The 16955-nt window shown below is 47.2% G+C and overlaps 1 protein-coding gene across 1 annotated transcript; it reads left to right on the top strand.

Annotated features, from left to right (window-relative positions):
* The first annotated feature begins 2213 nt into the window (after nucleotides 1–2213).
* On the top strand, nucleotides 2214–13664 carry cd34 (CD34 molecule). Its single transcript, XM_062540151.1, has 9 exons — nucleotides 2214–2344; nucleotides 2975–2988; nucleotides 3947–4075; nucleotides 4430–4731; nucleotides 4953–5033; nucleotides 7919–8030; nucleotides 8302–8354; nucleotides 10020–10169; nucleotides 12344–13664. The coding sequence occupies exons 1-9, from the start codon at nucleotides 2214–2216 to the stop codon at nucleotides 12536–12538; spliced, it is 1167 nt and encodes a 388-aa protein (XP_062396135.1). The 3' UTR covers nucleotides 12539–13664.
* The last annotated feature ends 3291 nt before the right edge of the window (nucleotides 13665–16955 follow it).

The raw sequence follows: 16955 nt of genomic DNA, 5'->3' as shown, positions 1-16955 counted from the left end.
ATACACGCGTGAGTGTATTTGTTTGCCAGCATGTGTCCATATGAGCTCCTCCGCATGTGTGTGTGTGTATGTGTGTGTGTGTATTTGAGTGTGTGTGTGTGTGCGTGAGTATGTATGTATTTGTATTACATGGGAATCAGAGCTGGGAGGATGTCGGGTCTGGGAGTGAAACAAAACCAAATGTGGGTCCTGGCTTCAGTTCAGGCATCCACACGCACACACACACGCACACACACACACACACACACACACACACACACACACACACACACATGCATGAAGCGATGATAACAAATCCACCCCCCTCCCCCCATCCTCCATAGGTTCCCTCCCCACTTCACTGGCCCTGTGATAGTACTACATCCACAAGCCAAAGTCAGAGAGTGGGGCCCCAAACATCTGCTATGGTAACCCCGTTTGCTATGGCAACGGGTCCAGTAAAAATGAACTAATCGTGTGTCTAAACTGTCCATGCTCCGGGCCTGCGTCAGCCCTGACACATGGGAATACGTGCTCTCCTCTGTGTGTGTGTGTCGGAGAGAGAGAGAGAGAGAGAGAGAGAGAGAGAGAGAGAGAGTTAGAGTTTGAGGGAGAGAGAGAAAAACAGAGACAGGGATTTTGTGTGTGTGTGTGTGTGTGTGTGTTTGTGTGCGACCGAGTCCAAGTTATGGTACCGTCACAAGACACACGGGACACCCAGCTGGAATGATATGCTCGCTGGAATACTCCGAATTGTGTGAAAACTGTGACGGCAAACCACAAAAACGTTCCCTTATTTTGACAGTCTCTGAAACACGGCAAAACACGAGCCGTGGTAATTGAACCAAATGCTCTCTCTCACACACACACACACAAACACACACACACACACACGCACATACACACCAAAAACAGAGTCATTCTACACCGACCACCAAGCAAGGTCCGTTTATTTGTCTGCGATAAAAGCCAGACGAGACTCATCCATCTGCGGCTTCATTGTGGACGACGGACACGACCACAGCCGTCTCGAGAGCTGTCACCAGCAGGCCCAGAGTCCCCCCCCTCACCACCACCACCACTGCAGCTCCTCCTCACATGCACCATGAACCCCTCCCCCCCCCCACCACCACCACTGCAGCTCAGCACATGCACCAGGACTCTCTTGACCACACTAGTTAGAGGGAAGACTCAGGCTGAGGGGGGAGAGGGATAGCCCAGCCTGTGTGTGTATGTGTGTCTATCTGTGTGTGTGTGTGTGTGTGTGTGTGTGTGTGTGTGTGTGTGTGTGTGTGTGTGTGTGTGTGTGTGTGTGTGTGTGTGTGTGTGTGTGTGTGAAGGCGTACGTTCGCAGTAAGAGACACCTGCGGGCTACTCAAAGCCTAGCTGTTTATGGGCGTTGCATGAATAACTGTTTATCGTGAGAACGTGCGCGATTAATGTGCATTGCAAGGCCTGTTTTTTGGATGAGGTGCCAGAGCTGTGTTTTGGACGAGGCTGTTCCTGTGCTGTGGAATGAGTTTTCTCAAGTGATTATTGTATCAATAATATTTTCCAGACTGGCCAGGAGGATTTAGCTCTGGGCTATAATAACATTTTTAAAAGCTTTAGGTTTTAACCTCAGTCAGGTCAATTAAAATTATGACTTAGCATACCATGCACACTTGGCAATGCCATCTGGGCAGAAATCATTTCAGATGAGGAAGAAAAGCATATTTCACTGGCCTGAGCACAGCACAATATCATATTTATTCCTGCAGTTCAGCTTGATTCATTTGTCCAAATGTTATTCCATGATTGTATCAGTATACCTCAGCTTAGAGTAGTTTCAGATCTGGGGAATATCAGACTCCATAGAGGAAGATACTTGACAGTGGGCAAAGATACAGGTTTTGCAGTAATTCCATAGGAGTATGTAGTTGTACTGTACAGTAATGTTTTCCAGTTGTGCACTCTCTTCCCCGTGGGCCCTGACTGTTGATGCGTGAGAGCTCGCTGTAGCCGTTGCAGACATATGGAGGTTTCCTCTTTCGGGCGTGGCGGCGTCTCTGGAGCTGATCTGAGAATGGAGGGGGGTTGTGTGTTTGAGGGGGGGGGGGGGGCTGCTCTGCACATGTGTGGGCTTCCCCCTCCACCAGGCTCTCCGACGCGTCCCGGTGGTGTTGACTTTATGGAGGGTGGGTGGGTGGGTGGGATGGGACGAATCAGGACAGCACAGGACAGGGTGGACCGGAATGGACTTCCCCACCAACCGGCCGCATTCTGGAGCCTGGGTGAGAATGACTGGGTGTTCTGGAATGTGTACGGCCCAGCCCAACGCCCCACGCACAGCTGCTCACAGGGGGAGTGTGGAGGAGTCCAACAGGTGGCGCATTTAGGGGTGCCTAATCTCCACGCTTTACTGTCGCTTGGGCAGAAATATGTGGATTGCCACCCGGAAGTGGGGTCCCCTAAGAGAAGTCTGGTTTACTGACAGCATATGTGTGTATGAGAGAAAAGGCAGGCAGATGGATGAAGACACTCTGTAATACTCATCTATGGTCCAGGTGAAAGCCTCAACAGACCTCACTTGCGCTAACTGTGAATCACCAGGGCTTCCTCTAAAGCGCCAGACAGCAGCTTCCTCTGGGGCTGAGCCCAAGCTCACCACGCAGCCAGCTCTCCCACTCCGTCATTTCATTAGACCCAAATAAAGCCCACCGCTCCTTTATTTAGAAAGAGGATCTCTCCCACAGGAGGAAGCACCGGGGCGGGTTAGTCTGGGGTTACACAACTCTCCAGCAGTGTGTGTGGTGTGTCTGTTTGTGTGTGTGTGTGTGGTGTGTGTGTGTGTGTGGTGTGAGTATCTGCCACGCCTGCGGAGGGAGCATTACCTCACGCTCAGGTTAACTGCCCCCACTGCTTGTGCAAACAGTCCACATGAGGCCGCCCAGCCTCACAGGAGGGGCAGAGGGCAAGCTGTTTAAACGTGACCCCTTTACCACCCGCGTGGCAGCCTGCTGGAGCCTAGTGAGTGTGTAGTAATCATCCGCTGCCATCGCCGGTGCCCTCCAGAGTGACCTCCCTCTCCCTTGGCGTCTGTGAGGTCAACTCAGGTCTGGTGGGTACAGACAGTGGGTGCCGATCAGGGATGTAGTGGAGGCTAAATGCAAGTACATTTGAGAAATAGAGTTTATCCACCTCTTATTGCAACTTTTAACATTCAAAAACCATACTGTATTATCCACATTCACAATATTTGCATTCATCAACACTCTAGGAACCATTTAACACTGGCTGGCAGTGATGGTCAAGCGTGGCATGACGATGCCAGACTACGTGTCAGTTCAGATCCTACTGGGATTAGTGTCTGGAAACAGACTGCAGTGAAGAGATTTTGTCCGCTCTTTGTTCCCTCAAATAGCCAGGAGGGTCAACTAGCTTTACTATGCTATCAGCAAATGTGTATGATCTTCATAATGTAAGCCCACTACGACAGGGAAAATCCTTATGGGTGAATGTATTCTGAATTTATAAGTACTGCTGTTTGTGATTGTTGATACTGTAATGTGCTTTTCCCACAAGCATGGTTCTAATCTGAACTGCAGTTGTGACTAATTCAGGATGTACCATGTAAAGCTATCAGCGCCAGTTGAAATGGCAGACAGATTGGAGACAGATTTGATTTATCTGCAGCTGGTATCATATAAATTCATCTATTCCCACACAGCAGAGTCTGAGCCAGGAGAGTTCATATGCAGTATGCCTGGACTCTAGTCTTATTGACTTGAATTAGCACTTCTTACTCCAAAGATCTCTCAACTTGCTTGTTAGCTTGTTTAGCTTCATCATTGTTCCTTGCTTGAAAATGGCTTTGGATAAAAGCATCTGCCTGGTGAATAAATGCAGATATAAGTGTAAGATATGCGTTGTGATGGAGCCACAAACACACCTGACCATATTGTTTGTGTGTTTTCCTGTGCCCTAGGTGGACTCTGCCAGGACGCCACCGATGCCCCTGCCGATGCCCCCGACAATACTGACCCCACTGATGCCCCCGATGGAGACCCCCAAACTTCTATTGACATCACTGCACCCACAGACCTGCCGGATGTAGGTGAGTGTCTGAGACTCAGGAGCAGGAGCTACGAGGAGATGAGCACATAAAAGGATTATCAAGAGGGAGCGCTATGAGACAGTGGGGGTCTTGGTAGCACAAGGCACTCACTCACTCCTAGGTTTTCCAAACACAGGGTTGGTTATTCTGACTAGGGAGGTGACGCATCAGAGAAAGATGACGCTTCAATGCAGATCCATAAACATCCAGTCACCCAGTCCAGTCCAGTCATCCCTGGCCCTGCACCCAAATGCACCCAATATATACAATGGACCTTGTGAGGGCACAGCTAAATGATAATTGATGAAACAACGTCACATAAATATAACCTGCTGACTTTTGTAAATGCGTCAGGTGACACGGACAAAACAGACGGCACCTCGGGCACGGCGGCTCCCGACACCACCGGCGATGATGCTGCCGCAGCCCCCGAAACAGGCGCCACAGCCGCCCCAGCCGCCCCGGACACCGACTCTACCGACCCTGCCCCAGCCCGCGGCGACGGCGGAGAGGGGAGCCTCGACACCAATGCTCCCGTGACGCACCCAGACATCATCGTCAACAGCCAGATCAATTTCATCTTCCCAGAAGACCCCAAAGACACCATGGCAACTCACGCACCAAGCACCGTAGTCACGGAGTCTGCAGCTCCTTTGGTGAGTGATCCAGTGGTTGATCTCATATTGATCCACTAGAAAATAGCACGATCACAGACATAAGCAAACACCAAACATAGAGTAGGCCTACATTGTATGATTACAAAACAAATCATACCATATGGTTAAACCATAAACCTGATTTTGAACTTGCACAAAACTGAGCTATAATAGAACAGTATTTCTGCAATGATTCCTAACAATCTTCCACTCCTACTCAGGTATCGGTGGAATGTGTGACCGAGGATGTGGTGAAAGACAGAACTATGGTGAAGCTTGAGTTGGCAAATGCGCTTCCTTGTGTAAGTATCTGATTTTGTGAAGAATATGGTTACCTGATATTACCATGGTGTAAGGTGTAAAAAAACAAACAAACTAATCATTTACAACATGATGAACAGTTTGTCCGTTGAATATTTAGCGCTCTGCCTCTTCCCGTTATGTAGGCCTATAAGCGGAAGCCTCACGTGGTATGACAGCATATATATGTCATGAGAGGATCGGAGTTGAGCGTATGATCAATGTTTCCTGTTCGAAAGATAAACATGCCTTGGTGGTGAGACTCCCCTGGTTCATGGAAGGGAAGCTCTGGTCGCTATGCCACGTCCAAAGCTTCCTTATCAGTCCTCTTGCACCTTGGACAGGGAGGAAACGTCGTTCTTTTTGACAGTTAGGGAGATTAATAAGCCTGGGAAGACTGTTAGCGTTAGCGCACAAGGACAGTGAGTGTGGATGGCGACCTGTCCGTCACGGCTACGTGATCGGAACATAATCCCCCACAAAAAGACTGGCATTTCCTTTTGGGGTTTAAACAGTCAAAGGTCATAAAAAGACAGGAAGTGAATGGGGAAAAATGTGTTATTGTTGGGTTAGCAAACGTTTTAGTCACACCATATGTAGTAACGTGGTATCATGTGTGGGATTTTGCATGTGGCAGCAGCAAGCCAGTTGTGTTCAAACTTAGGGCACATCTTTCTTATACAACATTCCTATAAAATATTCAAACAAAACAAAAATGTTGTGAAAGACAAGAGTAAACCAAAGAGGTCTTACGGCACAGCAAAGTCTAAGTAGGGTTGCAGCCTTTGTAAAAGTAGTGACAAGAACAGCATATTGTACCATGTACATGACACCCCAACTGGGATTCCCATTATGAGTTACATTACAAGGTGAAATAGCGAGTCTGGTAATGCAATTCTCTGACTTGTAGCAGGGAACACAGGGTAGCCTGAGGAACCAGAGACAGGACCCCCTGAAGTAAACGGGGAGGGTGAGAGAGAGAGAGAAAAAACACTCTCTGTGAAAAAACACAGGGAGCGTTTACGTTCACAGCGAGAGTGCGAGTTTGTGAAAATGCTGGAAAACAGTAACATCTTAAACACAGTGTCTGTGTTTGTGTTGCTTTTCCCCATAAATCCCCCCTTAGCTCCGCCAAAAGAGTGGAAAAATCTCTCATTGAGAAAAGTCTAGGAATGTGGTCGCTGAAAAACAGACCCCCCGAAAATATTCCCACGAGAACCAGTCTGGGAGCAGTCTGAGCATGAAGTCAACTCTGTGTCAATGAGGGCTAATAGCAATAAGCAAAACAAAGATCTGTCACACTCAAGTGATCGGAAGTCCGTCACAAACATTATGTATTTGGGAAGGCATTAGGTCACTGGAAACACAGGACGACTTAACACTGATTTAAGGATTTGGTCAACCACCAAAAGTAAACAGCTTCCTTGTATTTGTGAAGTATGAGTAGGCCTACTTTCAGTACAAAGGCCTATCCAAGAATTCAATTAAGGAAGTGAGAAAGAGAGAGAGAGAGAAAGAGAGAGACGCATAGACGGAAACCAGACCAGAGATGAAAACACAACTCTAGATCTCCTCGGCTGTTCTAACAGCGTTAATGTTAAAGCCATACCTCTGCCTGGCGGAGGGTGGGTGAGAATGCTCCGGTGGGGAACAGCGTGAGACAGCAGGCAAGGGAGTGGCCATCGGGTTGGGAGTCGTCGGCCGTCGGCCGTCAGTCGTTGGTGTTGCCTTAAGGCCTCTGAGGCACTGTTGCAAGTGAGAGAGGCACAGGACAGCAGGGAGTGGCTAGCTGTCGGCTTCTATTAGCAGAGCCACAGTGTGTGTGTGTGTGTGTGTGTGTGTGAGTGTGCATGTGTGTGTGAGTGTCCATGCGTGTGCGTGTGTGTGTGTGTGTGTGTGTGTGTGCGTGCATGTGCTGTTTGTATGTGCGTGTGTGTGTGTGTGTGTGTGTGTGTGTGTATTTGCTGGCCAGGGAGGCCAGAGGACGTCTGGATCACATTAGCAAGTGAGCGGGATCACTCCCAGGCACGTTGTGCAATTCAGTGATATCATAGTGCAGGACAAGGTAGGAGACTGGGTGGGGGAGGGGGTGTGGTACACGTGCTGGATCCATTTGCTTTTACCTTCTTCCATTCAACTTCTGCTCAGCTAGTCACCTATCAGCATGTACTGTATGCTGTTACATGTAGAAACCTGGACAAAAGAGCAGATGCTGTATACGCAAACATTCAGAGGTATTTTAATAGTATGCATGCATACAAGCACATGTACTCACATGCACACAGAGACACTTAGAGGGAGAGAGAGAGAGAAAACGTTTAAAGTGAAAGTGAGAGTTTAATGCAACATTAAAATGGCTTATTAAAACAGCTTTGCTATGTGGTTCTGAGTGTGTGGCTGTTTCCAGACAAACACCTTAAGCTCAGCAAAGTGCACTGCAAGCGCCAGGGTCAGAGAAGAGCCTCCCCCACTCACTCCCCTACTCACCCCCACCCAAACTCCCCCTCGGTCCCCTTACCAGTGACCAGTGCTTCCATCTTCTGCTCAGCTTACACGGAAATGCCTTCAGCTTAGGCCACAGTGTCAACAAACATCCACTGCAGTCTTCCCCTGCGGCTGTTCCCTTTCTGATAACATACCGGAGGCTAGTTCTACAACTGGGCCTGGTCAGAAGGACCATAACCAGGGCTTGTTCTAATAGTTCTAGTGTAGTTCTGCAACATCATCCGATTAAACAAATGGGTCATAAGTTGACCTGAGACGTGTGTTGGTTGTGTTATCTGCCAGGGTTGGAATCCTGAGCCCACTGTTGTGTTGAGTCTGTGTATCTTTGGGTAAAAGCATGCACTAAACACCTGTTGCTTTACTTGTTGATCCTCTGCTACAGGATACCATCAAGCAGGCTTTAGAGGAGGACTTCTGCCGGGACAGACAAGTCTGCGAAGTTTTGATTGCCCAGGAAGGGGAGAAGTTGATGCTGTCTGGGGCAACTATTGAGGGTAAAGATTACTTCTTGTTATGAATATCAGAAAAGTTGCATTCCTCTTAAAATAATGTGTATAGACTCTTTCAACTGACTTTTTGTGAAGCATTAGTCCAATTCATTTTTATTTCAAAGTATCTGCCTTGGGTTTTGATTGTTTCAATCGTAGATTCTCTAGAAACAGATTGAAAGGGTCTATACTAACATACTACAGCTGTGTCCTGACATACTATAGTTGTTTACATACCGCAGCTGTTTACATTGTTGTTGTTGTTTTCCCCTCCTAGAAAATCCAGCAGAGGCATCCAAGATGTTCCAGGGGGGAGAGATAAAAAATAAGGTATGAACTTTGTTGTGTGTTTGATAGAATCAACTGTGTTTGAGTGCTACATTTCTAAAACGTGCCCAGATATGCATTGTTGATGTGACCCATATATTTAGTTAGCTGTGCATTTCTACACACTGTATAAACAGACCACAACACAGACATATTGAGTTTCCAGGGTGCAGAAAAGGGAAATTGGTGTGTGTGTGTTTGTGTGTGTGTGTTGGGGGAGGGGGTGAATCAAAATGCAGTTTAATATCTTGATATCCCTGAGTAAAGCAAACACACAGGCAGCCACCAGGGTGAGGAATCTCCAATAGGCTCCCTGTGAGACCCCCGCCCTACACACATACACACACGCACACGCACATGTGCACACACAGGCCCCCGCCCTACACACACACACACACACACACACACACACACACACTAGCCCCCAGGGTCTCCACTGATGTCAGGCCCCGCTCACACATCCCTGTTAATACATCCCTCCCTCCCTCCCTCCCTTCCTCCATCTCTCTGTCTCTTTCCGTCCTTTCCCTCCCTCTATCCCTCCCTCACTCTCTCTCTCCCCTTATTCCTCTCTTTCTCCATCTATCCCTCCCTCCTTCTGTCCCTCCCTCTCAGTCTCTCCTGATCACTCCCTCCGTCAGCTGGAAGTCATCTTTGGCTTTGGTTTGAGTTGACTGAGGGCAGGAACTTGCGCAGGGTCCACCCAAAAACTCCTTCATTCTCCACGCACATACTCACACAGACTCACACCCACACACACACACACACACATTCACCCCCCCCCCGCCCAACAGACACACACACACACACTCTCTTGCACGCTTATACATATACAATTACACAAGGGTATTCTCCAACAAGGCAACTTGCTTGTGCACGCACGCACACACACACACACACACACACACACACACACACACACAAATTCACACACACTTACACACACACACAAACACACACATTCTTGAGAGTGAACTGTTCCTTCGGAATCACTGTTTGTATCATAAAGCAACACCACTAAATATTCATCCCACAAGTCATGTAGGTGGGCTGCCTGCGCTTTGCTTGTGGTCACCACGCGGAACACACTCCTCAGAGAGCTGGCATCCTACAAAAAATGTTTTGATAAACATTCCACCCAATGTGTTTGCAATCAAGAGTCTTTCATTTTCAGTTGATTCACACAAAGAAATCCATCATGTGACATGTCTAGTCTTTGTGCCTGTGCTTTGGGAAGAACTGCACGGTCAGGGGGATGTTTGATCTACATCTGAAGTCCATTGTTGTTGTTTTTGCATCGTAAAGAAAAGTGCTGTGTTTCTTGTATCCCCTCTCTATTAACTATGCACAAAGACTATAAAATGCAGCATTAAATACGCCAAGCTCACATGCATTTAGTGAGCACCACTCAACTGACAAGGAGTGTGTGTGTGTGTGTGTGTGTGTGTGTGTGTGTGTGTGTGTGTGTGTGTGTGTGTGTGTGTGTGTGTGTGTGTGTGTGTGTGTGTGTGTGTGTGTGTGTGTGTGTGTGTGTGTGTGTGTGTGTGTGTGTGTGTGTGTGTGTGTGTCTGTGTGTGTGTGTGTGTGTGTGTGTGTGTGTGTGTGTTTGCTTCCATATTGATGTGGCTGACCCTAACTCTGTGCATGTCCCCTTTGCTGTGTGTGTAGCTGACGGTGCTGAAGTCGGAGCCGGTGGTGAAGCAGGGCTCTGCTGTGCTCGTCTCCATCCTGGTCACCGGCCTGCTGCTGGCCGCAGGGCTCATCGGAGGCTACGTCTGGCTCAACAACCGCAAGGGCAACGGGAAGGGAGTGAGGCTGGTAAGAGAACCTTAACCCTCTGAGCCCTATTCTTTAAGGCATTAGCACGGCCTTTAGTTCAAAGCATTTGTCCTGGTCATTGTAAGTGTCATTCACACATGCTATATATTGTTTGTTTATTTTTTTCAACACAGTCTAGGCTACCCAGATATACCACAATGTCATGTGTTAATAATTGCATTGATTTTATGATGATTTTTAATATGCTGCTCTGGTTTATAAAATGGTGACGGTAAATTAATGATAATGATTGGCTACACCAACATGCACTCTTAAAATGAATGTGTTAGAAACAGCACAACTGTGTTGACCCTATCTGGACATATGTGTTAAAAACAACACAAGCTGTGTTATTTTGAACACAATTGTTTTAAGAGTGTTTTGTCACTCGCGAAACCTTCTGTGCTGGCTCATTTCAGTCCTCATTGGGCATGTTCACTGTTGCTGTTCACTTACTTGTACAACTGTTAAAAGTTAGCACAAAACATCTCATCATCATGGTACGATTTTAGGAGTACTGAATCCACATAGCACGATTTTGGCCTTGTTTAATAAAGTGTCAGCTTTTTAAACTGTATACTAACAGAGACCCTTATCTCTGTGCTTTTCAACCACAAGAGACCAAACACCACTTTTAGGCTAATTCACCCTCATTTGAAATAGATTTACGGATTCTGAAATCCTCGTGGCAGAGCGAGCAGCTATTTCCCCCCAGTCCCTCCACTCACTCTCGGTTTGTGTCCAAAAGTCTGGGTGGGCATCACCAGGCCTGCCCCTTGCCAAGCTCCTAAGCACATCCGAGTGCTTTCAATCGCACACCTCACTCCAAACACGTCGACTGCCCACCACCGCTGACCAGCCCACCTCGTTTGTTTTGGAAAGGGTCGATGGCACCTCATTATGCGGGCGCAATAATTAATAGGCAGAGACTGGCAGTGTATCTGAGGAAGGGAAAGAGTCCTTCATTTTGTCTTTTTGGCTGCACACAAAACACACACACGTGTGCGCGCTTGCAAACACACACACACACACACACACACACACACACACACACACACATATCCGTGTGCATATGCACACACACACACACACACCCTGCCTGTGTCGGCTGCTCTTAGAGATGTGGACACACACACACACACACACACACACACACACACACACACACACAAGCAGTTGGATTCTTGTGTGCTTCCCTCACTTCACCAAGTAGAAGCAGCTGTTTCTGGGGCCTGCCCTCTTGACGTCATCTACACAAGACCCTGCTGCATTGCACTGAGCTGTGCTGCACTGTGCTACACTATGCTGAGCTGTGCTGGGCTGTTCTGGGCTGGGTTGTGTTGGGTTGTGTTGGGTTGGGTTGTGTTGGGTTGTGTTGGGTTGTGGTGTGTTGGGTTGTGTTGGGTTGTGTTGGGTTCTCTCCCTCTGCCTCCAGTGCAACTCAGGGTTCCTCTCACAGAGACGCACAAACACAAACAGCAACAGCAACAGCAACAGATCCACACCCATAAGGCTGCGTGTAGAGAGCGCAGCCCCACCCACACAGGGCGCCGTGCTGGATGTTTGCTATTGCGCTGCCTCATCAGAACCAGCAGGATGTGTTTCTGAAGGAGGTTTTAACAGCTACTCACAGAGCGCACTATGTGTTTCAACAATGTAAACAAACACAGCAAGCCAGCTGAAAATGAGCGGGATATGTGAAATGCACATGAGTGTTGCACATAGACGTGTAAACATTGAAATCTTTAATATTCGATAGCGTTTCCCCAAAGTTAAATATTTGGTGCTAACCCTTTAAAAAAAGGAGAGAAGCACTAGTGGTGTGCGTGGTAGGCTGAGCATGGAATGCACAGGCATTTCTGCAAGCGTTTATTCTGACTGTAGATTTACTTCCCAAGCGGTTCACAGCTTTCCCCACTCTATGTGCAGCTCTGGAATACATGGCATACAGTATACACACTGACAACTGTTCCCCGGTGGACAGCCTATGCTACTAAACACTTCACACTATACAGGTTTTCCACAATGAGAAGTTTACAGTGCTGCCAGATAGTGCATGCCAAAGTTCACAAGATTTCTCCCCAATGAAAAGTACAGTACATTCTAAATAATAGCCCACATTGACGTAGACATGATCTGACCGCTAACATGGCTGCTTCCCCTTGGTCCTCCAGGCTGAGGACTCTTACCCAGTGGATGAGGAGAACCAGGGCAACACGCTGGTGTCTGTGGCCCCCCTCAACCCCCCTGAGCCCCAGGAGAAGCCCAGCCTCAACGGGGAGTCCCCTGATGGAGTGAAGACCCAGGCCCCCGCCGCCACCAACGGACACTCCACCGCTAAGACCCCCGTGGCTGATACTGAGCTGTGAGGGGGAGAGAGGGACAGCCAACCTCCCCCCCTCCATCCTGGCCCGCCCCACTTTCACCCTCGACACCTACTCCCCACAGCCCAAATAGCCAGCCAGATCTCCAAAGCCGGAATGAAGCCAGATCTGTACAGGAATCAGCTGCTATCTGGGCACACACACACACACACACACACACACACACACACACACACACACGTGTGACATGTGGACAGTCATATACAAATACACACACACTGAACGCAAATTTGCTCCCACATTCATTTTGGAGACAGAGCAAGTGGCACACACACACACACACACACACACACACACACATTTCTTCAAACTCCTCTTTCTCCTCAGTGACTTATGATTATATCCACAAGAAAGCCCCATAAGCTGTGTAACAGTATTGATGATGAAAATGTCAACCTAATGGTGGTTCAGTAAGAATTTGAATTCTGAATTATGAATAGGTATTGTATGTTCACCATAGAAGTCACTGATGTGAATGATGTCTGACTGGTACCTGACTTAGATTGTGTGAGGGCACAGTAGCCAGGTATGGATGACTGGTGAACCAAATGACAATGATAGTCAAGGTGATGTTATTAGTGATGCATTTGGTATGCAGAGGTTGTAGAGGTTGGCCTGTGGCTGGCTGCCCTTAGACGTCTGGTCAGGAGGAGAGGGGAGGAGAGCTCTCCATACGTCACCACTGGCCTCTGTGACTGCAGCAAACCATCCTAAAACCCTGTGCCTTTTCCAGCGTATTTCAAAAGCCTCCCAAAAGCACACACAACCACACACACACACACACACATACACATACAGACACACACATACACTCCCAAAGGGTTCGTACACACCTCCCAGGCGGCCGTGGCTGCTGGGCTAGTGACCTGAGTAGTTGTACACCTTCACATCTGTTTACAAACAACCCTGAACCAAGTCAGCGGGAGCTATGTGTTTATTCGGGTGTTCTGACTGAGTGGTCAAGTTTGAATGTTCGTGTTTGCGAAAGTGAGTCTTTGGTGAGCGAATACCTTAATGTCCCATGTTTTGAAATGCCGTGTGCTTGTATTGAAGCTAGTATATGCTTTGTTCATGTGTGTGTATGTTGTTTGCTTGTATGCGTGTGTGTGTGTGGGGGTTGGGGTTGGGGTTGGGGCGGGGGCAGGGGGGCGGGGGGGCGGGGGGTTTGGGGTTAGACCTGTCGGTGGCTGACAGGCTCTCTGTGTGTGTCATGTGGTGATGCGCAAGTCTTGCATAACTGTTTGTCTCAGCAAAGGACAAAGTGATGAGTCGGAGGAGTGGGGTCGGTCAGAGAGGGGGCTCCTCTGTGACGTCCTTAGACGTCCTAATATCACAGACTTTCTGCTCCACTTGTACATTAACATCCTCCAGTTCATTACTGCAAGCAGCCAGGATTGTTCCATCCAGGCAGCACAAGCAAACATCATAAGCAATCTCAATGTGTTACTGAAAACTGATCATTTTTTTGGAGTGTGTATTTGTACAGCTTTGTAATTCAGTATTATGCCTTCGATTTTTGAAAAAGTACCTTTGTAATAGAGTAGTTATGCGCATAGTCGTAATTGTTGTTAACTTTTTTTTCGCTTGTTTGTGTTTTGTATTCTTTTTTCCCTTCTTTGCTCATACCTTCTACTGTACATCAGCCTTAAGCCAAAGAAAAACACTGTGTGTGTGTGTGTGTGTGTGAGTGTGTGAGAGAGAGAGAGAGAGAGAGCACGAGAGACAGATGCAAACTGTGTAAGAGTGTGAAAGTGTGAGAGACAGCCACATAGAAAGTGTTTGAGTGTGTGTGTGTGTGTGTGTGTGTGTGTGTGTGTGTGTGAGTGAGAGAGAGAGAGAGAGATTCATTGAGTGTTGTGCTGTTGCCCGTGATCATATAGTGGTCATCTTTGTGCCTTTCTATTTGTATAGGCCTGATAATGTACAGTTTTTTAATACAAAATATCTGGCATGTTTTTTTTTTTATTATCATTATTTCTCCCCTAAATTGTTCAATCAACATAACTGAGTGAACAACATCAAAACAAAACAAACAAAATCAGTCTGTTAATCTGTTAATGGAAGCAAGGCCACTTGTGTTAAGGGCAGCATTGGCTTGTTGTCTGTGTCGCTATGACAACAGCATGTTTATTTTAGTAATTTTCCATTGCAAACCACAAAATGTACAATTCTGCTTTAAATGTTGTGACACTGACTCCCCAAACAGCAAATCACACCTTTATGGTAGTTAAGAAGTGTTTTATATGTGAGTAATAGCTTAGTGAATACTGATGCTTAACTGATAATGTAAGAATTCTCATGATCACAAACACAAATGTCTGTTTTTTTTATTCACTTTTATTTTTCAATTTAACATTCCCTAGCAATATTATTTCATTTAAATATTCAGTTTCCCTTAACTGATGTTCAAGGACAGGAATAAAAGTTTGAAAAAAAACGTTTTTTCGACTTGATTTGTTAATATGCTTCCTAATTTGTGTAAATCGGGGTTAATGCTGTGATCAATAAGCATACATTGTCCTTCACATAATTTACAGTGATATGTAGGTTCGTATATCCGATGTAAAACAGAGTACAGAAAAGATAAACATACTCATGATATGTATACATAGGACATCCACTGAGATTGAGAAATTCGAGATGATTGTAATTTGTAAGCCAACAGAGAGCAGTCTGCATGCATGCGCAGAGCAAAGCCTTGGGTGTGGCTCTTAGAGACAAAGGACTGTGAAATGTACAGCTCGTCCCAATCCTATTTCAGCAAACCCCTTGCAAGAAAGGAGTAGTGGGATAAATACGCCATAAACACGGTCAATAGGAATATGCAGAAAGGCTCAAAGAAGCCCACTAAGTTGAGAGAGCAGCTCTAGCTGGCCACATCACAGCCGAGCAGCGCAGACATCTGCTTCACATAAACAATAGTGATGAGCTCACACAGGACATCTGTAAGTCGTACTGGCTGGGTGGGTCCTCGAGTGTTCTTCATCTAGGCGGAGTTCACGGTTCAGAAGCAGCTCAAGAACGCATGCCGTGATTCACTCTGTTTGCAAAAAAGAACCCTCTTTCATTCTGAAATCTTCAAAAACTACAAAACCCAGATCTTTCACAGCCATTGTAAAATTGTACGGGTAGTCATATGTCACAGTAATTCAACTGATTTACTGCATGTCCGATTATTACAGCTGTGGAAATAGCTTATAACAATCTGTTTTTAAAGAGGATATAAAATTGATTTTTGAAACATGGGATTTGACGTTGTTAATTGGCTGTCCTGAGATGGCCCAGACAAAATGAGCACAGATTCAGATTTCATTTTTGGGCAGTGTTAGCATATCAACAACTCCCCCCTCCTTTTTATCATCACAAGACATTCATGTGACCCCCCCCCCCTCCTCCTCCACCCCACATCGTCTCCAAGGGTTACCCAAGGCCAGCGTGATCTGCTACCCAAATTTGAGTCCCGATTCAAAGTCTTGAGTGTGTTACCTCTTCCCTGGGGGACAGAAAACAAGGTCGCGCACACAGAGGCTCCATGTTCCTGCTGCCTCAGACCGCTGACTGTGGGACACAAAAACAACAATATCCGACAGACCAAACAAATCTGTAAAGACGAGTCTCGCACGCAAGACGCATCGCCACACGTGTGGAAAGGGAAGGCGTCTCTCTAAACGAATACCCAAGAATACCGAGCCTCTCTGCTGGAGGATGGAGGAGGAGAATGGTGTTTTGATTTGGTGCAAAGCACTGCCGATGACTCAAGGACACACAAAACCACATGTCCCCCTGAGTAAGACTGTGGGCATGTTCGGCATCCACCGGAAGCACATCTGGTGCTGCCTGTACGGGACCAGATGGATCCTGCTCCATACTGGACAGGCTGTCCATCCCAGCAGGGGTCCAGAGGTTGCGCCTGACCCTGAGGTTCAGCAGAAAGAGCCTTGGCAGCCATATTACTCCCCACAGCCGTCCTCTTCATGAGGAGCTGGCCTGGGCCATCAGGCTCTAGTCTGCCAAAGGGCCCAAACTGAGTGAGCATATAAGTGCTTGAAGCAAATGATTTCCCCAAGTCCCATATTCAAAACCACAGACAAATGATCACTCCGTGTAGTTGATTTTAATGAGCTGATACTATTAGAAGCATGTGACTATTGACTACTTCCAGGGTGTGATTGCTTCTGTGTTAATGATCTGCTCCTCATGACACATTGCTCACTCTGGGAAACCACCGGCCATGACATGACTTGGAGATGGGCTGGGGTACTGTGCTGGAGCCTGAAGGCCTGACTGTACTGTACACACACACACCAGTTGAGGGGCAAGGGGAATGAAAAGTAGCAACTGCTTTGCCATACTCTCTCAGGCCAACTCATGACGACTGAGAGAGTTGATTTGGCCTTGCATT

Source organism: Sardina pilchardus, chromosome 7 (assembly GCF_963854185.1).
Source record: "Sardina pilchardus chromosome 7, fSarPil1.1, whole genome shotgun sequence".
Lineage (NCBI taxonomy): Eukaryota > Metazoa > Chordata > Actinopteri > Clupeiformes > Clupeidae > Sardina > Sardina pilchardus.
This window is presented reverse-complemented; position numbering and strand designations above follow the sequence as displayed.

Coding starts and splice junctions, on each gene's coding strand:
- cd34 (XM_062540151.1), top strand. CDS start 2,214: ATGGACTTCCCCACCAACCGGCCGCATTCTGGAGCCTGGGTGAGAATG. Junction 4,076..4,429: donor CACAGACCTGCCGGATGTAG/GTGAGTGTCTGA, acceptor TAAATGCGTCAG/GTGACACGGACAAAACAGAC. Junction 8,355..10,019: donor GGGGAGAGATAAAAAATAAG/GTATGAACTTTG, acceptor CTGTGTGTGTAG/CTGACGGTGCTGAAGTCGGA.